The sequence below is a fragment of the Crinia signifera genome, chromosome 12, assembly GCF_055691185.1.
Source record: "Crinia signifera chromosome 12, ASM5569118v1, whole genome shotgun sequence".
NCBI lineage: Eukaryota > Metazoa > Chordata > Amphibia > Anura > Myobatrachidae > Crinia > Crinia signifera.
The window spans coordinates 17,233,816-17,261,623 of record NC_139228.1 but is presented as its reverse complement, the minus strand read 5'-3'; the positions used below and the strand labels follow the sequence as shown (position 1 = coordinate 17,261,623).

Below are 27,808 nucleotides of genomic sequence, written 5' to 3'. Positions count from 1 at the left end.
GCAGCTATAAAGCAATTCAGGGCTAGTAGATGGGTATACAGTAGTCTAGCACTTATTTGTTTGTTTGCACAGGTGAGATAAGGACTTGACACAAACACTGACATTTTACAAGCTGTATGCAAACTAATATTATTAAATCAACACACACTGTATATCCAAACCTTTATACTGACACAGAATTGGCATTTGCTTTATGTAGTCTTAACACTTTCCATGCATTATATTTGTTTCAATAGATGTAAAACATTTGCATCCTGTATGAAGGATAACAGTCCATCTGATGCATGAATTATCTACATAAATAAATAAATCAGAATACCTCTTAATATCACACGCTTCCTTTGGTCTCCAAGGAGTGGTTGGTACCAGACTGGATTGGGGATAAAAATCTTTTTCATGGTGTTTTTTAAAAGAAGCATTTTAAAATCAGAGAAGCTTGTAAGCTTTAGCTAAATGTTAACAGGGTAAGTACAATAAACTCTGAACCTATTCTCCTCCCATTGCAATATTTTTTCTTTCTTTATCAAATTGACTGCAAATTATGTGTCTATGGGGGGTGACATTTGTATTTTGGAGACTTTGGTAATTGTGTAACTTGGACAGCTCTTGTCCTCCCTACCATAGGGGCCTGAAAGACACAAATGGACCTTGAGAACTCACCTGCCACCAGGTTTCATATGCAAATCTGGCAGTTCATGGGTTAACCGCCAACAGAAAACCTTGGGAATCTGTAACCTATTTCTTTATGTGGAAGAGTCCTGAGGTTGTTAAGTAAATACAGCTTCTGTATCTTCATTTTTAACCATTACCCGGCCAGCACCGAACGAGGTAGATGCACAGGACCTGTGAGATCATTCTGTCTTTGCCATTTAAACATTTTGAAACAAAATTAGTTTCAGCAGAAGGTTTGGAAAATAAATCAATAAAAAAATAAAATAAAGTAAAATCAATAAAAAAATTCAAATGATTTTTTATTTTAACCTAGTAAATGTGTCCCATAAACTGAAAATCAAATATTTAGAATAAATACTACTATGTATTAAAATATGCCGATTCATAATAATAATAATAATAATAACAACATTTTAATGACAATTAAAACTAAGTTCTGGTTGATAGGAATCATTTTACTAGGGATAGGGTAAGCCTTCAGCTTTTGTCAGATTCTCTAAGGGTGCTGTAGCCCCAAAATGTTTTACATTATATTTTTTTTAAACATCTCGTACCACTTTCACATTGCAAAAACCTGCTTTTAACCCGTTTTTCTAAACGTGTCTTAAAACTGGTCAAAAGCCAGTTAAACCCCTTTCATATTGCATGGTGTAAAGGTATATTGCAGTTTAAATACCGTTTTGTACCTTTTAGATTCAACCCGTTTCACCCATAGAAAGCCATACAATGTCATTTTAAATGTTTTTTTTCCTGCTTGTGGGCGGGGATCAAGTGTGGTTATCATTTATAGCAAATACCGTTTCTGAGCTGTTCAGACTGCAGGGAAAACGGCTCAGAAACGTGTAGGATCCTGCTTTTAACACGTGTCAAAATACCGGTTTTCTGTAACCGGTAAATTGACAATGTAGCTTTCACATTGCAGCTGGAACCGTTTTAAAGCACTAAAAAAACGGCAATATACCGTGTTACAGCTGCAATGTGAAAGGGGTATCACAAAGTTCCTGTGGTTTACGAAGTACCAAAAGTCTCGGAAGACTGCAAAATATTAATTATTTAATATTTATAGATCAGATCACTAGAAATGTGCCATTAGATGACAAGTATCATTCATCTGAGCTATTCCGATGTCATAGTAATTTTTGATTAAACATAAATGTTATTGCAAAAAAAATAAATGAAAAATGTTTGGACACTAATCAGTTTGGGGTGCAGTAACTACTGCCCGCCTCTAGGTGCTTAGTGCTTTGAAATAGGGTCTAGAGGTGGAATTTGCATTCTAATGATTGTTAAGTTCATCTAAGTTCATTACAAGAAATATATAAATAATACTATTTAGTTACAACTCCAGAACAGTAGGTAGACTAAAAGTAAATATATTTAATTTTCAGGCATACTTATTTGCCTTTTGATCTAACTAATAAAAAATGATATAAATCATATACACATATATAGTTTATTTGTAATGTTGCACATTATATAAAAACTAGTTAAAAGCCCGTCAAAATGACAGCTTCTGCAATTTACTTTCACTTTGAGCTGTGACAGTTTTTACTTTCATTTCCAGCAGTGGCAGTTTTTCTCTACCCTGCCCCCAATCCCTATCTGCTCCTATCTCAAATCTCTGTCTTCACATCCAACAAGTTTGAAACAGAAAAGTGTCCCTGCAAAAAATGGCATTTACTTTCTGTTTTGAATTTTTTTTTTAGCACACAAAGGAGTAATATGGTCCATTGAGTGACCTCTAGTGGTCACTGGTGGTACTTCACCTCATAGATGTGAGGAGTAGTTAGCCTTTTATATACAGATGACACATTTCCTACTTTTCAACACTTATTTTGTTTCATCCAACAATTTAGTGATCTTAAAGTTCCCCCCAGTACACCATTGTCAGGAATAGAGCAAGATCTATGGAACCCAAGCATCTATATTTCCACAGAACAGTGAGAATTATGTCATTTGGGATCTTTAAATCATATCTATCAACTACACAGTGAAGGCAGCTGCTTCATACACTGGCCAGAATTCCGGATTGTTGGAACAGACCATAACACAATCTAATACAAGTGCTGCTTCATTCATACTTCTTATTACAGAATTCCAATTCACTCTACATTTCTTACACTAAAATAGGCTTACCATACTATCCCTTTAATCTGGGACATTCATGAATTACATAGGTTTTGTTGTGGGTGGCTGACATCAAACCTGCATTTCACCACATTTAAGCAGCAACAGGACCTTAATAATTTATGAGTGTCCAGTTTTAGAGTTGGATTTTAAGCCTAGTCTAAAGGGAAGCATTGGCATCTCAGTAGCGTACGTCTGGCCCAGTTGCCCGTAGGCAAGATAAATATTGGTGTCACCCACACTCACCACCTTATATAACTATATGTATGTGTAATGTGTTTAGAATAAAGAGAGTAAGATGTCTATTGTCCTGCTAGGAGGGGGAGTCAGCCACACAAGTTATATCGCCAGCTTTCAATTAACTGATTCAAACTGGGGAGGAGAGGTGCCCCTTGGGAGCAGGAGCCCAGCAAAAGATGACTTCAAAGCCTCCCAGAGTTACACCTCTGTGGCATCTATGGACTTTACAAAACTCTGGCAGCACGGCGCACGCTGATCTCAGCCAATCAGCGTGCTGCCAGTGTTTTCACACTAGAAGCGCTTCCGCATAGCCCGGCGGATAGCGCTCGTGATTTCTAATGGACTGCAGGGACCCCCGTTGCCTCCGCCGCCAGATTTAAATACACAGCGCCGCAGGACAGGTACCCCCCCCCCACCGGCCCTGCACATGGGCATACTGGTTCTCCACTTTACGTTCTACCAAGATGTATAAAATGTATACACATAGTATATTACATGAGATATAAGGATATCCAGTATGTAGCAAAACTTGTAGAGAGATAAAGTCCCAACTAATCAAACCAAACTGTCATTTTCAAACAGAGGGGCAGATTTCTTAAGCTCTGTGAAATTATAAAGTCTGCCACTTTATTACCAGGAAATCAGCTCCCAGCTGCTACGTTACAGACTGGATTAGAAAAATGACAGTTGGGAGCTGAGTGGCTTGTATTAAAGTACCAGCCACTTTATCACTTCACCGAGCTTAATAAATCTACCTCACAGCCCACTATCACTATAGGGCAGTTACGTGATGATTGGTTGGACTTTATCTCTCTTCACTGTATCTCCAAGCTATGATAAATCTGTACCACAGTTCTACCTATTACCAAATGCATATTTCCACTAGGGTTTTCCAGGAGAGGGGAAAAAAAAACTTTACCAAACTGAAAACAAAAACCCACCAGGAATGACAATAGCGATAAATATTCAAACCACTTCTGGGCAGTTTTATATTGTTTTTGTTTTTAAAAGTTATTCCATTTTGCACCAATGTACTATTGTGTTCCCATCTCTAAGGACTGATTGTTATAGCGCAAGCACGCACCAGCTGTGACACCCCCTCCTTGGTGCTTGTATACGCATATATTTAACCCTTCAAACTCCAGGTAAGACCAACAGCAGGTGCCTGGTTGGTGTTCCTCACCGAATGGGTTAAACGTAAAGTGCACCAGCTGTGAAACTACAAAGTGCTACACCGCCTACACAATCTAATACATAAGAAGGCCACACAGGCGGACAGGGAAATGGAAGCAGGTTCTGGAACAGAATAGGTTAAATATTCCAGATATAGGCAGCAGGAGAAATGCTGAAATGTAAATAATGGGAACTAATTGGGGGGGCTGGAATGTGAGCAAACCAGTGGCCCCAAAGCTAAAGTACACTGCAATGCAAAACAATGCAAACAAGCCCCTCAAACAATGTTGACAGTTATCGAACTGGGGGCTCAGAGGTTACAAATCCAGACGCTGTTTTCCTTCCAGCTGAATATCATTTAAGAACTGTTGGCTCTTGGCGGCAGGAGAAATCTTTGTGCACAGTCCCAGCGCCTCCTGCTGATCATGAGCAACCTAGCTGTAGACTGGTGGTTGGAAGGAACCTGTATTTTCCTAAAGAGGAACCTGAAAAAAAACTCTTGCTACATACCTGGAAAATAGCTGAAATATTAGCATCTGCTGTTTTTCTCTGAAGAAGAGCAGGGTGCCGGCATCTTATTGCCTTGGGATGACCGAGATTTGCCGAGTTGAAAATTGTTAAAGCGTTTTAGTAAATCTATGTATTGGGATCTACAGTTACTCATTACATTATAACAGAAAAAGGAAGGGTGAAACCGCGCTTAACTAAAACATGCAACAGGTGTTGGTAAAAGATATACAAATATTTAATAATATGAAATAAAATATAAAATTGAAAGGATTATATATTCCATAAAAACATTGATACCACAATGCGTAATGTGTGAGATGGTATAGTCACCCACAGTATGCTGCACAGTCCTGAGTCCGTTCCTAGAATGCCTCTGTAGTGATGTCCCAATAGTGACTTTATTAGGAGAAAGGTAATCTCCAGTCCAGGGAACTCCTTGTTGGAGCTACCTGGGGTTGTGTTGTATGGGACCAGGGAGCGCCGGATGTTGGTTGGTGCTCTACCTGGTATTGGATGGTAATGTCCCAAATTGCAGTCCCAACATAGCTGTGGGTGTCTTGGGTCTCTTTCACCGACGCGTTTCGCTGTATAAGCTTTATCAAGGTGATAAAGCTTGATAAAGCTTATACAGCGAAACGCGTCGGTGAAAGAGACCCAAGACACCCACAGCTAACCTGCAGATACAATCCCACCCTGTGACCGGACCAGCCTCGGGAATTCTATCCCACCCACCTGCAATTTGGGACATTACCAACCAATACCAGGTAGAGCACCAACCAACATGCGGCGCTCCCTGGTCCCTTATAACACAACCCCAGGTAGAGCACCTATCAACAACAAGGAGCTCCCTGGACTGGAGATTACCTTTCTCCTAATAAAGTCACTATTGGGACATCACTACAGAGGCATTCTAGGAACGGACTCAGGACTGTGCAGCATACTGTGGGTGACTATACCATCTCACACATTACGCATTGTGGTATCAATGTGTTTATGGAATATATAATCCTTTCAATTTTATATTTTATTTCATATTATTAAATATTTGTATATCTTTTACCAACACCTGTTGCATGTTTTAGTTAAGCGCGGTTTCACCCTTCCTTTTTCTGTTACATGTTGTTTGGGACCGACATCCCAATTCCGAAACCGCTGCTTCAGCTTGACAACTCCTTCCAGGCGCACTCTAAGGCCACACTGGTGACCTAACCTTTTTTCCATTACTCATTACATTATGCCTGTTTAATGTGAGCCGAGCGGAGTCACTCAAATACTAACGCAGCTAGAATTATGCACCAAAGTGTTCTTTTGATTCTTTTAATGAGTATGGGTCGTATGGTCGTAGGATCGACCCATTTAACATCGACAGTCAATAGGTTAAGACATTAAAAAGGTCGACATGACTTGGGTCAAATTGTCGACACGAGCAATAGGTCGTCATGGAAAAGATTGAAATGTAAAAGGTCGAAATTAGTTTTTCACAGGGTGTTCATGTGGGCTTACGTCAATATGGACACCAGATAAGTGTAACACGTCCCCTCGCATGGCTCGTTTGGCTCGCCATGCTTTGGACATGATGCACCCTGCCCTCTGCACACTTTGTCCACTTGGATAGTAAAGGATAAAAAAATCTGGAAAAAAATGTGAAAAACTCATGTTGACCTATTGTATGTGTCAACTTAAGATATGTCGACCATTTTCATTGGTCGACCTAGGGCCTATCGACCAATAGTGGTCGACCTATTGACTGTCGACCTGCAGACTGCATCCCTTCTTTTATTGGTTAAAAAAGACGATAATTAAATAACCACATCATTGCAGAACAATAGGCCTAACATTTGTTAATCCTGGGCCAGTGGCGTAACAATAGCCCCGCAGACCCCGCTGTGCGGTCCCGACTCCCCTCCTGGCTACTGCTGCTTTGAAAACGGACCATCATAAAATGTCTGCCCCATACAGCAGACGGGGGCAGACATTTTGTGATGGTCCATTTTCATAGCAGCAGAAGCAGGAGCGGAGCCAGGACCGCACCGCAGAGAAGATTTGCGGGTCCCTGCTGCTGAGCAGAGGGGTAAGGCACAAGGGGGCAGGGGCAGCCGGGGGGGGGGGGGGGGTGTGGGGGGGGGGTAGTGTTGCTAACTTTACTGGGGGGTTGCTGCTGAAATTTTCGGGGGGGGGGGGGGGGGGCGCGCATATATTATAGATACGCAACTGTCCTGGGCCTTGACAGATACCCTCCCTCCTGCTTTAAGCTGAATCTGGTTGCCCATCTGGGGCAACCCGATGTTCTTGCCAGGAGTGGAGAACTCAAATTTCCAACGACTTCGCCAAAAAGGCCTTAAGGTGCATACACACATACAGATTTATCTGTCCAATCTATCTGGTTGGAACAAAAACCAGGAAATGTATGGGAGCATATGACAATCAAAAATATCCACCCAAATGCAGGAAAACAGAAAAAAATATCTGCTTTGATAAATTTTTTATATCAGAATGATTTATACAATCTGACTGATCACTGTCTGTTTTCAAGTGTTTGGGAACAATTTTTCGATTGTCATTTCCAGGTTTTTGTTCCCACCAGATAGATCGGACAGATAAATCTGTACGTGTGTATGCACCTTTAAAGCCATATGACAGGTCTTTGATCCGGCGGGCCGGTTGCTGACTATAACCGAACTGCAAACTGCTTTGGCCTTCCCACAAGCAGCTCATTCCCACTGTTTCAGTTGCGCCATTATATCCAATATCTCCCTGCTCTGTTCCCTTACTCGCCCGCGATGGTGTCGTTTAATAGTCTAGTATGTTACTAACTTACTACAGGCAAATGTAAAAATAAATTCCTGTACGAACCCCCTTCCTCACTCCCAGCTGAGAATACCCAGAAAAACATCACGCTCAGATGGTCTTTAGACATTCCTTTATTATCGGACAATACAGCATTATTCAAGTACTTTCATAAGTCGATAAGAATATTACAATCCTCTGTTCTCCAAGAGGTCCACATTAAGATGCTTCATAGGGCTTACATATCTCAACAACGCAGTCGCTACGTTCCTGAGAAGACTGGATCTTGCTTAAAATGTAAATTCCACACAGCCTCATTTCTGCATAATTTCTGGACCTGCAGACATACAGTATAAAGAGATTTTGGTAAACTTCTATATTACATCAAATGCAACTTCCTCATTACTGCCCCTCACGACCCCTTACCCCTGCTATTTGCGAACTTTGACAATTGGGCTCTCCCACCCAACACAAGCCCACTTGATACCTATCCTAACGATAACAGTCACAGTCGCCAAGAAAGTGATCCTGAACTCTTGGATAATGCCACATATACGAACTGTTATGGAAGTAGAGACACTGCTCTTGAAGTATATGTATTATGACAGGTGCGACACCCTCCAACACTCGAATTCTCCCTCATCACGGTACTATTCTGTATGGGGACCATTCATACGTAGTCGGGATGTCTCCTTGAGAAATGATATATGTAAACTGTTTGAAACTAATATTGACGACTTTGTACCTTAAGGTGCATGTTTAGTTCTAATGCTATTAAAGGGAAAGCTTCCCCCCCTCCCTTCCCTAATCCCAGATCCCAAAATTAATTGTTTGAAAAAATGATGGTTCACAATGTCACATGTTTGGACTTATAACACTGTCGATGCAATGTACCTTTTCGTTTAGAAAATATCTAATTGCATTGTAATGGGGGGGGGGGGGGGGGGGGGGAACCCAGTGGTGACACGGGTGGGTTGTGGGGCCCAGGTGCAAAAATATAATTTCGGCCCCCCTTCTCCACCCAACCCAAGTTCACAATATGCAACATAGCAGATGGCAACAGTGAGAGGCAGAGGGTGACAGGAGGAGGCAGAGGGTGTCAAGGAGAGGCAGGGGGAGGCATAGTGTGACAGGGAAAAACAGTGGATGATAGGAAATGAATGAAAGGGGTAGTAGTGGTAAACTGTAAGCATCACATAAAAGTCCATCCTTCTACTAATGTAGTCACTGGCCATGCCCCCACAATGGAGAAAATGGGTCATGGCCCCACAGGAGTGCCGCAATTGTAGGTCACACCCACAAAATCTGGAATGTATGACAGTGGAGCACAGGATCACATAACCAGCTGCTCTCTTGGGCCATGGATCCTGACTGTAGGTAAACGAAAGCTGATGGGGGGTGGGGGGGTTCTAGCTGGAAGCAGCAGCAGCAGCACATGTACAGCCATAATATCAGGGTATTTTCACATAAAATACCCTGAGAATTGTGGTAAGATGATTCGCAGTGACAGAGCTTACCAGGAAGCTCTATCCCTTTGTGTAATAATGATACCTCCAAGTTTTCCATTATTGCAATTCAATTATGGGTGAATCTATCACCACCCATCTGCCTCTGTGATGCTGAATGTGCTAAATATGCCTCTTTATTATCACTGTAATATGAGGCCGGCTTTGTGTATATACAGTGCACTGCATTTTCTATAGTAATCACTAGGAGGAACCCTTCTGCTATATAATCTGTACTTTGGCACTATGCCATGAGGACTGTGTTCTCTGTACACACTGGACTATGCACTGTACAATGAGAGCTGCTTTCTCTATACACAATACTCTACATCAGTGGTTCCCAAACTGTGGGCCCGCGACACTTGCAGTGGTGCCTTGAAATGGGACCAATTCAAATTATTCATGGTCAATATAATAGGCAAATCCAGAGAGGCTGGCTGCCAATCTTGTCCCTCACCATGTAGTTGTACTGTATCTAAGGATGACAAATGAGCACAATTTAGTTCATTTAATATATTTGAAAAATATACCCATAAAAAAAATAAACATTTGGCCTAGCGTTGCCATAAAAAAATACTGATCCTCCAGGGTGCCCTGATTCAAAAAAGTTTGGGAACCCCATGTCTACATATTATCTATTCATCAGCTGCACTATACTATGAAGGCAATGTTTTCTATACATACTGTCTTGCTTCCCTGTTCTTATGGAACATACAAAAAGACCTCCAGGATAGTATCTCACACTGAAGTTGAAGATTTCTTAAAGCTTATTAATGTGATTCTAAATTAATAATTGCCTCCTTCACTACCAGTCAATCACTGCCTCCTTCACTACTGCTCAGCCACTGCCTCCTTCACTACTGGTATTTAATGCACTGCCTCCTTCACTACCGGTCATGCACTGCCTACTTTACTACTGGTTAGGTACTGCCTCCTTCACTACCGGTCATGCACTGCCTCCTTCACTACTGGTCATGCACTACCTCCTTCACTACCGGTTAGGTACTGCTTCCTTCACTACCGGTCATGCACTGCCTACTTCACTACCCGTCAGGCACTGCCTCCTTCACTACTGGTCAGCCACTGCCTCTTTCCCTACTGGTCAGATAATGCCTACTTCACTACCGGTCAGTCACTGCCTCCTTCACTACCGGTCAGTCACTGCCTCCTTCACTACTGGTCAGGCACTGCCTCCTTACTACTGGTCATGCACTGCCTCCTTCACTACCATTCATACACTGCCTCCTTCACTACCTGTCATGCACTGTCTACTTCACTACCGGTCAGTCACTGCCTCCTTCACTACAGGTCATGCACTGCCTCCTTCACTACCGGTCAGTCACTTCCTCCTTTACTACTGCTCAGCCACTGCCTCCTTCACTACCGGTCATGCACTACCTTCTTCACTACCAATCAGGCACTGCCTCCTTCACTACCGGTCAGCCACTGCCTCCTTCACTACCGGTCAGTCACTGCCTCCTTCACTACCGGTCCACCACTGCCTCATCACTACCGGCCAGCCACTGCTTTCTTCCCTACCGGTCAATCACTGCCTCCTTCACTACTGGTCCGACACTGCCTCCTTCACTACTGGTCAGTCACTGCCTCCTTCACTACCACTCAGCCCTTGCCTCCTTCACTACTGCTCAGCCACTGCCTCCTTCACTACCAGTCATGCACTGATATATAACTTTATGGCCCGCTTTGCCCCCCACGCTTTAAGCACGACGGTTACTAAAGGCAGTAGATGGTGGCATGGATCGTGACAATGCCTCCTTGGTATTGGAGTCCACCAGCCTTGCTCCTCCCCTGGCATAGTATATTACGCGGTTGGGTGACAAAACTTCTTTCTTTAACTTGGATCTAGCAACTACCATTATCTCTGTACTGCCGGTCCGCCTCTTCCCTGTGCTGCTGCTCCACAACCACTCTCCATATTCTCCAAATGTTGACACTAAAAATTTGACAAATTGGTGTCGACCTTTTCCTGTGTTGACCATTTCCATATCCAGGGCCACCGGGCCCAGGTAGAAAAGGGGGCATGATCAACAGATGGGGAGTGGCAAATGATAGGGGGCGTTCCCACACTCATGTAAAAAAAAATATAGCCGTGTGGTCCCTGTGGGACACCCACTTAAGGAGAGAGAGAGGACAGGCTGCTGCTGCAGCTACCTCTATCCCCAGCTCTGCACACAGCACTGAGCAGCGAGTGCGGAGCTGGGGAGAGAGGCTGTGTTGCAGTGGCAGCCTGTCATCTCTCTCCCCACTGCCCTGCTCCCTGCAAGGAGGGAGGAGGGGCATGACCCTGGACCCCCCAGCAGACCCAGGTCTGGGTAAAAAGTACCCGCCCCCCCTTCTCGAAGCCACTAGATATCTCTAATACCCAGCTTTCATGTCACAAGTCACGAATAGCACCTACAGACATTTTCACTTAAGTCTGATTTGTGAATAAAGTAAAAAAGAGAACGTAAATTCACCAGGTCAAGAAACCATGTTGCACTGCAGGTGGGGCAGATTTAAAATGTGCAGAGCGATTTATTTTTGGATGTGGCGTGTCAAAACGCATATATAAATTGTAAAAATACTATATCATCAGACAAATGCAACAGGGAAATACACAAATATAACTGAGGTCTGTGTCTGGCCACAGTTCCAAATGAGAAAGGATAGGAAGGAAGAAAGTCTACTTGAACAATTAGTAATACCTGTCCTTTCACAAAAAGGTTCATGGCCAGGTCTTCACCTGGGGAGATCAGATAAGACAGAAATGGCTTTTAGTCCCTCTGAACATCTGTTTAATTGCTGACAGGAGACACATTTTATTGAGCACATAGGTTTACTAGAAACCTGTTATAATGTGTAATAAAGTAAAAAAAAAAAAAAAAACGAACGGAATTTTTAGACTATTTTGTTGTTAGTTGTTTTATGGGAGATTTCAGGTAATTACTACTCCAAGTGACCTCCTGCAATAGTCAACGTGATCTATATCACTGGTATGACTTCATTTGCTGAGGATGTCTTGGGAACAAGATTGTATAGGTTCCGCAGCAAATATCATCCCTCTGTATAATCAATCACTCAGGGAAACATTTATCATGAATTGAACGTTTAATGTGGCCTAGGCACGATATCAGCTCCTAGGTTTCGCATTGCAATATGTACATTGATGGGATGTATTAAAATGCACCCACAGGGCTCCTATGGTCTTATTGAGCTACTGGGGATGCTGTGCACTGATACATTTCTGATAACCCTCCAGAACCACAGAGGTTAAAATGGGCTACCGGCAGGGGCAGATTTTTCATAGTCCTCAAAGCAGTGGTTGGCAAACTGTGTGCCGTGGTACCCTAGGGTGCTTTAGGGGCAGTGGCAGCTCCTGCCTTAGGCTTAAGGGGGCTGCAGTTTCCTGGGTACTGCTTATTGCAAACAGTCATTAATTATTTGCAGGTTATTAGTTTGATCTGCGCTGTACAACTGTTTGTATGCAATTACTGTAAATAAATGATGTACTCATATGCACACAAACACAGGTACAGAGCAAAATACACACTTAATAACTTTAATATTAATTAAAGTACCATATTTGCCGGTGTATGAGACGACATTTTACCCCTGAAAAAAATACCTCCAACTGGGGGGGTCGTCTTATACGCCGGATACGCCTTATACGCTGATTCTGCGGGGATGGAAGCGGCGGCGAACGGAGCGGTGCTTTGAATCTGGCGCCACTGCGGCCGCCAATCCAAAGCGCCGCTCACGGCGGTTTGAATGTCCCGCTATTCGAGAGCCAATCAGGGCTCCCGAGTCGGGAGCCAATGGCAGACGGCTGTGGCGAGCCAATCAGTACTCACCCCGCTGTACTCAGCCTCGCCCCCGGCGTCTGATGTAAAACGCCGCCGGGAGGGCGAGGAAGGAAGTTCCCCGGCTGAGGAGCAAGAGGATGCCGGAAGCTGCCGGAGGATGGCGCAGAAGACTGGGGCGGGGAGAAGAGCTCCTGCGGCCGCTGAAGAGGTCAGAAGACACCGGGGTGGCGAAGAGGAAAAGCAGCGCCGCCGCTGGCCGGGACAGGCCAACGGCAGAAGAAGGATGGCAGCCGGGTCTAGACCACCGGGTGATCGGGCACTAGCCCCTTGGCTACAGATCAGGCCCCTCCGGCCTGTGGGCATTTCATTCCCTCCTGGCCCTTATTGCATTTAGCTGGGCCCTACTATTGTTGGGGGGGTCATCTTATATGGCCGGTTGCCTAATACGCCGGCAAATACGGTACACAAAATTATACTCTTAATAAAGATCTACACACAAATATTATTAAAATAAAATAAACTTCCATGCACCTCTCTGGTGTACTGCATACCTTCCTTCAGCTGCATCACACTGACTCAATGAAGTCTGGGCATGCTCACTGCAGAGGATTTGCTTCTTCTGGGCTGCACAGACAGCAGCCCACAGAAGCACTGTAGCTCTGGAGATTTGCACAGAATGGCTTCCTGCTGGAAAGCTATTGCTGTCATTGCTCCATGTACTGACAGCCCAAGAAGGGGAGGAGTTTCTAGCTATGTGGCTCTGTGTATGATGAGCAGTAGCAGCTTCCAATAGGAGGAATCTACTACATGCTGAACTCCTCCCCACAGGGTTGGGCTGTTGCTGTGTCTGCACTGCTGCTTCATGGAGCCTGGTGAGAGGAGGTTACCAGCGTGTCAGAGACACAGCCAGCCAGCACCAGCGCTCCGGAGGTGGGGGGTGGGTAGGCCCGCAGGGAGAACCACCGGTGCTCTGGTGCTGTCTGTCTGTGTCTCTGGTGTTGGGATTTTGACTGGAGGGGCTGCAGCCCTGCAGCCCTATAGCAGGAGCCTCCTCTGCTTAGGGGACTTGCAGGGGTGCCCTGGATTGGCAGTCCATGAAAAATTCAAGTTAATTATGGCCTTTGTAATAGACAGATTGTGGACAAACAGAAGTGATTCCTGCCCATTACCACATAACTGACCAATATACTTAACTTAATTTTTATTTTAAATTTCTCAACTTTTTGCCTAGGGGTGCAGGAAATAAATTCTGAAACTAGGACAGCTCAGCCGGTGTAATGGTTAGCATTACTGCCTCACAGCGCTGAGGTCATGGGTTCCATTCCCACCATGGCCCTAACTGTGTGGAGTTTGTATATTCTCCCTGTGCTTTGGTGGGTTACCTCTCACAATCCAAAAATATACTGTTTTTTATATATATTTTTACATGACTTAATGTCATTGCTATGCTTTATTATTATTAAATCAATTGTCTCCAAATCTCTCATATCTGATTTTAACTTCTAAACAAGTGATTGTGTTTACATTTGGCAAACTGATTGCTGATTGGTTATGGTATTCAAACCTGGAACTTTGGCACGGACAACATCCTTTGACAAAGCTAAATGATATATACCTATCAGAGTTATAATCAGGCGCACTATTTTTGTATAGTAAAATTAATATTGTTAGGTATCAACCACAGCTTAAATGCTGCTCCCAAAAAAAACTGAAAAAAATATATTTTCTCTGAACCTTAGATAGTAAAAAAATAGTAGTAACCAGAGAGCGCACTGTATTGATCTAATTTACTATTTTTATTTATACAAATAATTAAATCGGTCATGCCACTATTGCCAATAGTATGTATGGGCGGAAGTACTACAAAGATTCCATGCAACGGCAATCTCTGCCGATCATGTGGGTTGTGAGTAATCACATGACCGAGTAAAAGACATGCCGAGAATACCAGGTAACCATGGATACGCGTGCTGTGATGACGCGCCGCACCCGGAAGTGAGGTGGGTTCAGGCCGCGTCACGTGATTGACGCGATGACGCGAGAGCCGCGCGGCACCCGGAAGAGGGATGTCCGGCGGCTGCGTCACGTTGTGGACAATTACCGGGACACTATATATATGGACTTCTCCACACACACTATGTATGCCTTGAAAAAGGATCCAGAACAGGATCCGAAACGCGTCGGAGCCTCCAGCAGGTGGACTTTGGTGCAGGATTGTGGGACCGGCAGCAGCATCTTGATCCAGGTTGTGCCCGGGCGACTAGGACTATATGCATGCGCACTTTGAACCGTATATTCTACGGTTCACACAACATCTGGTAACTAGATTCAAGCACCTTTCCATTATTGCACTTGGCACTTTACCATTGGATTTTATATGTGTGTGACATTTACCCCTATTGTGATTTGTTTTTGTACCCTGATGTACATGTCCTTTTTCCATTGTATATGATTTCTATGTGATTATTAAACGGTATGCACTATGAGAAATATATGCTCTTCTTACATGTCCAACTGAGTGGAAGGAGCTGAGAGTGATACCGATCCCTAAAAAAGGACATAGGAGAAAGGGAAGTAACAGTGTTATATTGTATCTAGCGCTGGTGGTGGGCAATCCCAACTTTTTGTATCACTATTGACTTTCTTTGGGGTGCCTGAGAAACACCCCAGGGGAACGCATACCCTAGCTGCTAGTACGCACTGGGTGAGACACTTGAATTTGTATTTGCAAATAATTAAATCGCATAATGATAAAAATATATATATTCAAACAATATTTTACACCTTAAAAAAGGATTAATGAATGCTATAATCTGAGGAAACTGTCAAGCTTTACAGGACGGAGAAACGTGTCAAGAAAGCACTATTCTGCATCTTAAAACCATCCACCTGATCCTTCACACCCTTGGGAAAATCTTTTGCAAGTGGATACCTGCACGAGAACTTAACTCTATTAGAGGAGACCTGCGGCGATCCCTAAGAGAGAAATCCGGTATCTGGAAGGTGATTGGCTTCTGAGCACACAGTGAGTGACGTCCCACGGCGGCTCCCAGCGCCGGCTCCCCATCCACAGGAGTCACGCTGGTGTGAGCGGGTACGGGACCATCTTACCACCGCCCAATCCATCCAGAGATGTCCATCTGCGGCTCCCAGCACCGGCTCCCTCTCCAATGGAGTCAGGCTGGTGTGAGCAAATACCATTGTCCACTGCGTGTCTGCTCCCGGCACCGGCTCCCTTCCATCGGAGCAACGCCGGTAGAAGCGGACGCTTCTTAACATCACGTCTCAGCAACGCACCAAGCCAGCAGCCGGTAATTTAAAAATCAATTGTTTGCAGGACATTTCTCATTTACCTATCAGCCAAACAGGCATATGATCATTTAAAGCCCTGTTGAATTAACTTTGCTACATACCTTTATTACAAGGGAAGTGACAATTGTTGGGTCGGAGCTACCCAGAAGGACACTACTTATATAACTGTTCAATAAGGTGGATGTTGATGCTTTTTTATGAATTGATTATAGCATTCATTAATCCTTTTTTAAGGTATATTTAAATATTGTTTTAATATATATTTTTTTATTATCATTATGCGATTTAATTATTTGTATAAATAAAAATAGTAAATTAGATCAATACAGTGCGCTCTCTGGTTACTACTATTTTTTTACTTTGACAAAGCTGCCAGCGCCTTGCAGCAAAACGCGTTAGTTGTGCCTTGGATACCACTTTCCTGGACCCGTTTACCAACATCAATTTCTACAACTGTACCCCTTCATTCACCATTGAAATGTGAGTCCTACCCACTTGGTTACAGATACCATATACAGTATATATTGAGGACTTACCATCTTGGACTTATTGGGTTACAGATCCCGGGTTCCTTCCTCCAGCGGACTTCCTGTGTGGTAACACTACATGGACACATCCATTTATATGCGGTAATACCAGTTATAATCCAATGCAGATGTTATGTTATCACCAGGTTGTGGACATTTTAAAATGTGTGTTTTTTTAAGTTGCTTTACCTATTAAATATCATAAAAACACAATCACTTGGAACTTCCGGTTCCGGGTTTGATGGGTGAGGACGCAGCGTGCTGAGCTCCCCAGCCGCCCCAGCCAGCCAGCCGCCCGCCAGCGCTCCACTCCCCGCACGAAATCCGGGCACCCGCCGGCAGACGCTCCCAGGAACGCCCTGCAGCCGATGAAGAGATTTCTCTCCCCCACGCCTGCTGGAAAGCCCCGACGCCAGCCTTCTCTTCCACCGCGAGTCCAGCCCAAGATGGCCGCCGGCTCACATACACAAGCGCAGCCAGCACAGTCAGCGTTACAGCTCCAACCCCAATTGCTGCCACAGCGCACTCAAGTAAGTGGGGAAGAGACATTTATACCCCAAACTCAGCCTGACTTGTTCACCCCCTCTCCACCCTTACCCCAGGCTGCAGCCCTAACATACACAGACATGGTGCGGGCAATACAAGATACTATTAACCCCATCCTGGACGCCCACGCAGCTAAGCTGCAACAGTCTGTCCAAGACATTAAATCACAGCTAAAGCAGATCACTAAAAAGGTCAACATAAACGAGGCACATTTGGGAGAAGCCTTCCAGGACATTCACACACTAAAGGCCACCACTGAGTCCCTACAGAAGTCTGCCTATACAGTACAAAACAAGCTCGACGATTTGGAAAATCGTTCGAGAAGGAACAATTTACGTATTATCGGCCTCCCTGAAACGATCAAAGGTCCAGAATTATATTCCTTTATCACGTATACCCTGCCAGAATTGCTACAGGTGGTAGATTCATGCGCGGGCATGATAGTAGAAAGAGCCCATAGGCTGGGGCCGATCAGGGAGGACCATTCCAACAGACCTCGGGCAGTAATATTTAAATGCCTCAATTACCAACACAAGGAGGCGCTGTGGTCAGCCTTTAAACAAAATAGGACCCTGCAATGGAATGGAAACAAGTTGCTTATCTTTCAAGATTTCTCTGCAGAGGTGACTCGAGCGAGAAAAGAGTTTTCCCCATTATGCACCAGATTGGTAAAAAACCAAACTAAATTTGCTCTGCTTTACCCCGCAAAACTGCGAATTTTTGCTGGCTCCTCCTACAAAGAATTTAGCACTGTGCAGGACGCGGAGGACTTCTTAATGGAACAAGCACAGGCCTCCTTTTCCTCAGCCCCCCCACATAAATAGTTCAGAAAGCATACCCCAGGTCCCCGACAGGACTTTGCTGAACTTGCACTATTACTGCTTAATTACAGCACTTACCTTATTTCTCACGGAATATATTGGATATGGGGAAGTGAGACCGAGACTTTCACATTTGCAGGGGGAGTTCTCACATACATCTTCACCTGTACCAACAGGAATGGGTCCTCATGCGGCCTGACTTTACCCCAACCCTGCCCCCTCCCCGCCACCCCCCCCCCCCACCCCGGATAGCAGAATTTATCATACCCCATTGTGGGGAAACCGAGGCTAAAAATTCCTCCCAGTTATGTCTGCCATGTGATAAGAAACCCAGATCAAGTGAAGTAAATAACTGGGTTGGAGGAGTTGGACCCCCTAGCGGGATGTAATTGCTCCCAAGCTACTGGGACTTGAACGCCGTAACTGTTTAACCCACTCTGGAATTTTTTGGATTCTATTTTGAAGAACTGAGACCGTACAGATTGTGGAGAAGAGTTTACAGCTATCCCTATCTGAAGCGATAGGATCGAAACCTCATACTGGATAACTCCTGACCCGATATCCTGCCCCCCCCCCTCCCCTCCCCTGCTATTGAATTTATCCATTCCCCAAGAAGGATAACCGAGACTAAAATTGTTGGTATCACTGTCTGGTTCCGTTGACGTGAAGCTAAGCCAATGTTATTGTTAACTATGTTTAAAAGAATGTAGGTAGTTTAATTATTTAATTAACGAGTTGTGGAGTACTTACAGTTTAGGAGGTCGCAGATGGCGCCTCATATTGTTTCACAGGCTGGGGCGAGCCTGAAAGCTTTAGCGCACTTTATGCCCTGACCTTGAAAACACGGAACCCAGTGGCCACTTCTGCCCCTGGGCTTCCGGAGGTCCTTGTGTAACTCAGTTGCACAGCATGTTTTTGGAGGACCAGTGGGGCCAGGAAAATATACCTATGCAATATCTTTTCATACTTTTGATCCATGCAGCCGTAACTGCGGGACTCCTGGCCCACTGGTTCCCCTTGTTCACCCCTATCCTCCCCTTTCTTTCCTTCATGTTTTACCCTTATTTGTACTTTACTAATGTAGCCAAGAATTATTTAATGGATACAATAGCAGTAGATCTGTCGGGATTTGTACACTATGATAATGATCCGCCGGGCTGCTATGCCCGTCTAATTAGAAATGGTTGACTTAAAAATTGTCACGTTGAATGTCGGTGGCTTCCACGTCCCCTCTAAACGTAAAAAAATCCTGCTATATCTTCACAAATTAAAAGCAGATATTGCATTCTTGCAAGAGACGCACTTAACCCCCTCTGAAACCCTAAAATTAAATACCCTGGGGTGGTCGCTGATGGCGGCCTCCCCATACAATTCAAAATCCAGAGGAGTTGCTATCCTAGTGAAGAAGCAGGCAATCACACAGATTCATTCTACGCTCACAGACCCTGATGGGAGATGGGTGTTAGTGGACGCCACCGTACAGTCAACAAGGTATACTTTCTGTAATGTCTACGCCCCCAATGCATTTTCTAAGTCCTTTTTTCGTAATCTAGTGACGATATTAACCCCCTATATTGATACATCAATTGTGCTAGCTGGTGATTTTAACACTGTGGTGTCTAATGTGCTTGATAGAGAATCTTCAGCCCCATCCAGGAGACCCCCCTCGAAAAGAGGACTACAATACCTAATGTCCAGCCTCCACCTGACTGATGTGTGGAGGGCTTGTAACCCAATGGATAGGGAATTTACCTGTTTATCTGCCGCACATAACACATTGTCACGCATTGATTATGTCCTTCTATCTACTAGAGCCTTTCCCTTGGTATGCGGCGCAGAAATTGAGACGATCTCGGTCTCCGATCATGCTGCAAGCTGGATTACCCTACACACCACCCTAGATAGAGGCCCATACATCAACTGGCGATTCCCCAGCCACTTGGCAAACTCCTCTAAATTTCAGGCCCTCCTAGAGTCCACATGGATGGACTATAAACATAACAATCTTACGACTGAGGCAGACTCACCCCACCTGTTTTGGCAGGCATCTAAACCGGTCCTCAGGGGAGCCATAATATCGTACTATTCCCATCTCCGTAAGGACCGAGCCAAATTGTATCTTGAAGCCCAAGCCACACTCTCAGCCAAATACCAGACATACAAGTCTTCCCCCATCCCGATACATAGAGAGGCATACAACCAAGCTAAAATTGTCTTTGATACCCTCCTGTCCAAAATAGAAACCAAGATGTCATTCCAATCCCAGAGTAAATACCACAGATTTGGAGGAAAATCCAATAGACTAATGACCAACTTGCTTAACGGCCAACACCCCCCCGCTATAGTCACCTCTTTGGCGGACGACAATGGTACCCTCCAACACCGTGGCCAAGAGATAGCATCCACCTTTCATAAATTTTACACAAACCTATATACCTTAGTCCCACCAGACCAACAACGCAAAAACACATTCTGGTCCACACTCTCACTCCCAGCTTTAGACCCAGAACATACAGACTCATTACTAACGGATATTACTGAAGAAGACGTAACTAGAGCCATTGGCCAACTTAAGCCAGGTAAAGCCCCAGGACCAGATGGACTGACCAGTGAATATTATAAGTTATTAGCCCCAAAACTTGCCCCCCCCTTAGCCGCTTTATTTAATTCTCTACTAAAAGGTGCCCCTCCCCCCCCCTATTTTAATTCAGCCCTTCTAAAAGTTATCCCAAAACCAGGACGCGATCCCACTCAACCCGCCTCATACCGCCCCATCTCCCTTTTGAACACTGATTATAAACTTTATGCTAAGATTATGGCTGACAGATTGAAATTACTCCTCCCATCCATAATCCACAAAGACCAGACGGGTTTTATCTGGGGCCGTCACTCAGTGTTAAACGTAAGGAAACTGCTCACTGTAATGCAGTGGACTCAGTCTACAAAATCTCCCGACCCTCAGGCCATTCTATCCCTAGATGCCGAAAAGGCCTTCGATATGATCTCTTGGGACCACCTGTTTACAACCTTGCAGAAATTCAACTTTCCAAAGCCATTTATAGATGCTATTAGTAACCTATACGCAAACTCCAAAACACAAATACTCACAAATAATTACCTATCCGCTCCCTTCCAGATCCAGCGTGGCACTCGCCAAGGCTGCCCCCTCTCCCCACTCCTCTTTGCCCTAGCTCTGGAACCTTTAGCAGTCCAACTTAGATCCTCCTCCTCATTCACGGGTATTAAAATACGTCAACTGGAAGTCAAACTAAGTATGTTTGCAGACGATATGCTTCTTTTTATCTCGAACCCGCCCAAATCTATACCTGCAGCAATGACAATTATAGAACACTTTGGATCATTCTCAGGATTTAAAATAAACCAAGATAAATCACATCTCCTCCCTCTGGCGTGGCCTCCCCTATATGCCAAAACACACCCCAACATGCAACAATTCACAATATGTACTACCCCAATGAAATACTTGGGAATCATGATTCCGCTACATCTGGACTCCTTGTATGTTGCCAATTTTAAGACAATCTTACAAAATATCGAGAAACTATTGGACAGATGGATTACCCTTCCCCTTTCATTATATGGGAGGATAACGATTGTTAAAAGTGTCATTTTCCCAAAGATTTCATATATTTTCCAAATGATCCCCTTGGCCCTTTCTAAAAAAGACCTCGCACACTATAATAAAATGGTCACAAAGTTTATTTGGGCAGCGAAAAAGCCCAGGATGCCTATGTCCAGACTAGTACTTCCAAAACAAGACGGAGGATTTGCACTCCCAAATGCCCAAGCTTTCTCCCAAGCAGCCCACTTTCGCTACACAACTGACTGGCTTCTTAATAGATCCACATACACAAATGATAACCTGGAAAGGGCACTCTTCCACCCATTCTCACCTGCCGCACTGCTTCATATACCAAGTAAGGACATCCCCATTGACATCAAAAACAACCTATTGTTCAAAGAAACATACAAAATGTGGATATCAATCCATAAGGGTTTTGGTAGGAACCCAGCTAGCACCCCACATGTTACCTTCTGGGGCAATCCCAATTTTGCTCCGGGCCTAGAGAATCCGCTGTACTTGGAATGGCACCAGAAGGGAATATCAGCCACATGCAACGTCTTCGACCCAGGAGGCACAATCTTATCGTTTGCAGATCTAGCAACTAAATTTCAACTCCCTAACACACAATTTTTTATGTATCTACAGGCACGACATTATGCGCAATCTATTCCCAAGGCTTATGAGGCGCCAGTCCACCCTGACCCAGTGCTATCGCTCATAGCCCAACATAATATTCTGGGATACAGGATTAGAAACTTATATCAAGAGCTGATAGTAATCCCGAAAGATAAACTACTCCAAAACCTGGAAAATAGATGGAAAATAGACATCCCTACCATTCCGCCCCTATCAACGATATTCAAAAAACTCCCCACCTCCCTTAAGTACCTACAATCAGCCTCTCTTCAAGAGACACACCTCAAATTTCTTAACAGGGCCTATATCTCACAACAACAACGAAGTCACTTTATCCCGGGAGATCTGGGATTATGCCCAAAGTGCAAAATGAGGGGTGCAGACTATTTTCACAATTTTTGGGGATGCGGACATATAAAAATATTTTGGAGGAAACTAGTTACATTCTTAAACACAACGTTCACACTGCAGCTAACATACGACCCACTACCACTGCTCTTTCTTTATTTTAACAACTGGGGCCCAATAAAAAAAAGATTATCTCTCTTATTACCTTAATTCTGGTATTAGCCAAAAACTAATCCTGACCCATTGGATAGAAAAAACCTCCCCCTCTTTAACGGAGTTGAAAAACTCCATTCTCAAGACTCTATTCTTTGAGCGTCAAGCAACATTAACTGATATAGAAAAGGGAGTCAGGCGCTTCTATGCCAAATGGGAAGCCTATATCCTTACCCTCAATACCGAAGTTCAGACGTCCATTACAAAAAGTCTTTGAGAACACTACATGGTTTCTGTTACGACAGATCACTTAGAATTTTGAATTATTGGCTGTTATGGTAAATTTTTGATGTCTTGTCTCCCCCTGTCTTGTTTACCTACCCTCCTCCCTCCTTCCCACCCACATTAAACCCAGATAAGATTTGTATTGTAAGTTGTTTTAATACTATGAGGCTTGAACAAGTATAAATCTATACTTCTATATAAAAATTTGACTGACTTGCAGGTATCTCTGCGCTGGTCGTGGATATTTTCTCCAATTGAACTTTCAATGCTAAGTGGCTCGGGAGAATGATATAGAATTAACCCGCTTTGCTGCTAATTCCCAAAACCACACAATTCAACTTTGAAATTAATGTGATAGTACAATGTATAGATTAAAACTGAAAGTAAGGGGAAAAAAAAAAAGCATAAAGAAAACACCAAGTCAGCCAGATGTGATATTTAATGTTTCTTGCCTTTATTTGATTTGTTGTAACATCTATTGTTTTGAAATACTTTCAAATAAAATGTGTTTAAAAAAAAAAAAAAAAACACAATCACTTTGGTAATTCATCAATAATCATTTTTATTTTGATCGGAGTCGGAGGTCTGACGGGCAGAACATAAGATGAGTCGGAATCGGAGCCATCAGCGGTACATCCCGGGTGCATATGCTTTTACGTGAATCCAACCGCCAGATCCTGGGGTGTCCTTTTACATACGATAAATCATATGCAATTTATCGTATGTAAAAAATGGCACATCAATTGCCAAATCAAATCATATGCGAGCCCTTATAACAAGTCGACCTAGTGTATGGGGGGGATTTACAGATTGAGGAAATGGTGTACACACCTATTCTTGTCTATGAAACTGACAACAATACACTGGCTATGTTAAAGCTCTTTCTTTATAATACAGACCACATTTTACAAACTACAAAAAATGTAAAACTGATTATATATATATATATTTTTAAACCGGTCCAGACTCTTCTGGGTTTCAGCATTAATCTGATGTTTGCAAACTGTAAGCTGCCTTGCCCGCTCCCTGTGCTATAAACGGCATTTCTAGGAGAGGCTCAGTCTGTTTAGAATTTTAATCTAACCCAATTGTAAAGCCTAGACTGACTGTAGTGGTTCTGTTTATTTGCAGTCAGGTGGAAAAGCTAAACTTGATCCTGTCATTTCAAGTCTTCCTGTGCCTAATTCATGTAGGAACACAACGACCCTATTCAATATCCAAGGAGTCATAAAAATAATAATACAAAGTAAGAAAATTCCGCTTATATGGTGACTCTAATCATCATAATGTTCATACAAGTTGCCCTTGTGGAGGGATCTAGGACAGGCCCTTGATTGCTAACCTAGACACTCCAGCTGTTGTTGAACTACACCAGGGTTGCCTACCCTCCCAGAATGGCCTGGAGGGTCCCTGAAATCGGGTGCCCCTCCCGGCCCCCCGGAAAGAGGGGCAACCCTCCCGCAAAACCGCATGGCTCCCGCGCCCCCCTCACCGGCTCCCGCGCCCCCCCGGCACCCACGACCCCCCCCCACGAGGGGGGGGGGGGCCTGTGGGTCAAATGACGCGAATAGCGCAGTTTTAGCCCCGCCCACCGCAGTGCAATGCCATAAAAACGGCATTGCACATCGGGGGCGTGGCTAAAATGGTGCTAGCACTCTGGCCATGCCCCCAACAAGTAGCCGCCCATGTGGCTCCACCCCCTCCCCACCCCTTTTTACTCCCAGCGGGCCCCTCCCCCCCTTAGCTGGCTGCCCTCTCCCGGAAAGGGCAGCCAGAAAGTTGGTAAGTATGAACTACACATTCCAGCATGCTCTGCTTCAGTTTTGCTATTTGGACTGTGACAGTTTTTAGCCACAATCTCTCTTTACAGCTCCCTCTCGAAAGGGTGAGATGTACTAACTTTAAAAAGTGATAAAGTGGAGTGATAAACAACAAGCCAATCAGCCCCTAACTGTCTTTTTCCAAGCCCAGCCTGTACCATGACAGCTGATTGGCTGGTTGTTTATCACTCTCCACTTTATCACTTTTTAAAGTTAGCCCTCCATATCTAGAAAGTTTAAAACAGATCAGTGTCCCTGCAAAAATTACTTTCACTTTCTGTTATGACATCTTTTAGCACACTAAGGAGTAATTTGGTCTGCCGAGTGGCTTCTAGTGGTCACTGGTGGTACTTCGCAAATAGCATCTATTCACCAGACAGGGGCATCCAAAAAATTTGACTGTCCCACGAAAATTGGGACAGTTGGGAGGTATGTAGGTTGTCTAATTAATACAATGTTATTGGGCCTCATTCAGACTTGATTGCATAGCAAGGCTGCAAATTTTGCAGATGGACAAACCCATGCTGCACTGCAGTTGGGGCAGATGTAACAAGTGCAGAGAGAGTTAGTTTTGGGTGGGGTGTATTCAAACTGAAATCTAAATTGCAGTGTAAGAATAAAGCAGCCAGTATTTACCCCGCACAGAAACAAAAAAACTCCGCAAAATATAACTCTCTCTGCACCTGTTACATCTGCCCCACGTGCAGTGCAGCAGCATGGTTTTGTCCATCAGCAACAATACGCATGCTAAAAGGATAGAACAGTGATTGTTCCGTTCTTCTTTAACATTGATCCAGTGTGTACAGGCAATCCGGGCTGACAGGGATTTGTTCCGATGCCGGAACAAATCCCCATCTCTCGTGTGTGTGCCCTGCATTAACTTATTACACTGTTTTGTTTTCTATTAAGAGCTAAATATTTGTAGATGTGTTTTAATCTGAGCTAGGAAGAACATTAGGCAGCCTATGGCCTTACTGCTACCATCATTCTTGTTCTTCCGTAGAATTGAGGCTGTCACTCACCAGTGTGTGTGAAGGGGGCGGTGCTAGTTTCCCGGGTGATAGCAGTTAGCAGACTTGTTGGGAAGTTTGGAATGTGTTTGTTGCTATGCGATAAACTTTCTGTTTCTGAAAAACGTTCTGGGCGTTGATAGGAGACAGAGGATTTACACGGATGGGACACTGGTCCCGGAGATAGTGGAGCCGGATATCTGGGTGTCAGTATGTAACTGTCATGTTGCTTTGCTCGCTTTCTCAATGTGGTTTTCGCTCTTATGTTTTTGCAAAGAGATTGTGTACTTGTGTACTGGCGGAAATGTGCTGCACATATGTTTATTTCTGCTTAGAATTTGCATTTATTTGCAATGCTTTATATAGAATGCATTGATATGGGTGTGCTAATTGGCCACTGTTTGTATGGGGCAGTATATATATATATATATATATATATATATATATATATATATATATGTATATGTATATATATATATAATATATACACACTAGGGTACTTGTTTCCTATCTGGGCGCCCAGGTTTTCTACGTACGGCACCGTAATGAAATCGGATCGCATCGCATCGCATCGGATTCGGTACTCGATGATGTACGATGGTATACGATGCGATGCGATCCGATTCGATTTCCCATAGGAAACAATGTGAAATGGCTCAATTTAGCCAAATTATCATAGGAACAATAGTAAATGGGCCAAAAACACCCCTGAACATTGAAATGTCCCCCCAAAAGTAGTTGACGCCACCCCGCCATCAACGTGAACCCGAAGCATGGCGAGCGCAGCGAGCCCGCGAGGGGCGGTGGTACGCGTCCTCCGACCTTTTCATGCCCTACTATCCACTAGGGCGTGGAGTGAGAATAGAGTAGTGTGGCGAGCGCAGCGAGCCACCGAGCCCGAAGCGTGGCGAGCGCAGCGAGGGGACGCGGATACCTTCACAGGTAAACGCGTCCCTTCGCGGGCTTCCCAGGTGTCCATGGCGACGCGGACACCTGGGAAGCCCGCGAAGGGACGCGTTTACCTGTGAAGGTATCCGCGTCCCCTCGCGGGGCTCGCTGCGCTCGCCACGCTTCGGGCTCGGTGGCTCGCTGCGCTCGCCACACTATTCTATTCTCACTCCACGCCCTAGTGGATAGTAGGGCATGAAAAGGTCGGAGGACGCGTACCGCCGCCCCTCGCGGGCTCGCTGCGCTCGCCACGCTTCGGGTTCACGTTGATGGCGGGGTGGCGTCAACTACTTTTGGGGGGGACATTCCACTGCTCTGTGGGTTTTTTGGGGGTTTCTGGCCCATTTACCATTCTTCCCTATGCTGATTTGGGTAAATTGATCCATTTAACATTGTTTCCTATGGGAAATCGAATCGGATCGCATCGCATCGTTCAATATCGTTTATGTGTATTTGTGGTATCCGATGCGATGCGATCCGATTTTTTATACGGAGAATAGCATGGTGCGCAATTAACTTAGCGGGCCCCCAGATAGGAAACAAGTACCCACACTAGTATTCCCGCTCAAAGCAAATACTTCAAAAGCTAGTCTGCTACCTTGTGATTGCCTCCGTGTTTGTGCATGTGTAAGAGAGAAAGAGATGTAGTTTCACTCGCTGCCAACAGATAGCAGTGTTTCAGATCCACACAAATGGACACTAGACATATACTGTATATAGATGATATATTTATTAACAGTTTCTTATATAGCGCACAAATATTCCGCAGCGCTTTACATAGAGAGTATGAACATTCACATCAGTCCCTGCCCCAGTGGAGCTTACAATCTATATTCCCTACCACATGCACACGCACACGCACACACAGACATTCTAGGGTTAATTTTGTTATTAGCCAAATAACCTACCATTATATTTTTGGATTGTGGAGTACCCAGGGGAAACCCATGCAAGTACAGGGAGAATATACAAACTCCACACAGTTAGGGCCATGGTGGA

At 44.3% G+C, this 27,808-nt stretch overlaps 1 protein-coding gene across 1 annotated transcript in view; it reads left to right on the top strand.

The window, feature by feature from the left end:
- Positions 1-19,374: 19,374 nt before the first annotated feature.
- Positions 19,375-27,808, top strand: part of TTC6 (tetratricopeptide repeat domain 6) — a 94,505-nt gene continuing 86,071 nt past the window's right edge. Inside the window, exon 1 of the mRNA XM_083167256.1 lies at positions 19,375-20,602. Coding sequence (XP_083023382.1) covers positions 19,375-20,602 — 1,228 coding nt within the window. The remainder of the gene's footprint in view (positions 20,603-27,808) is intronic.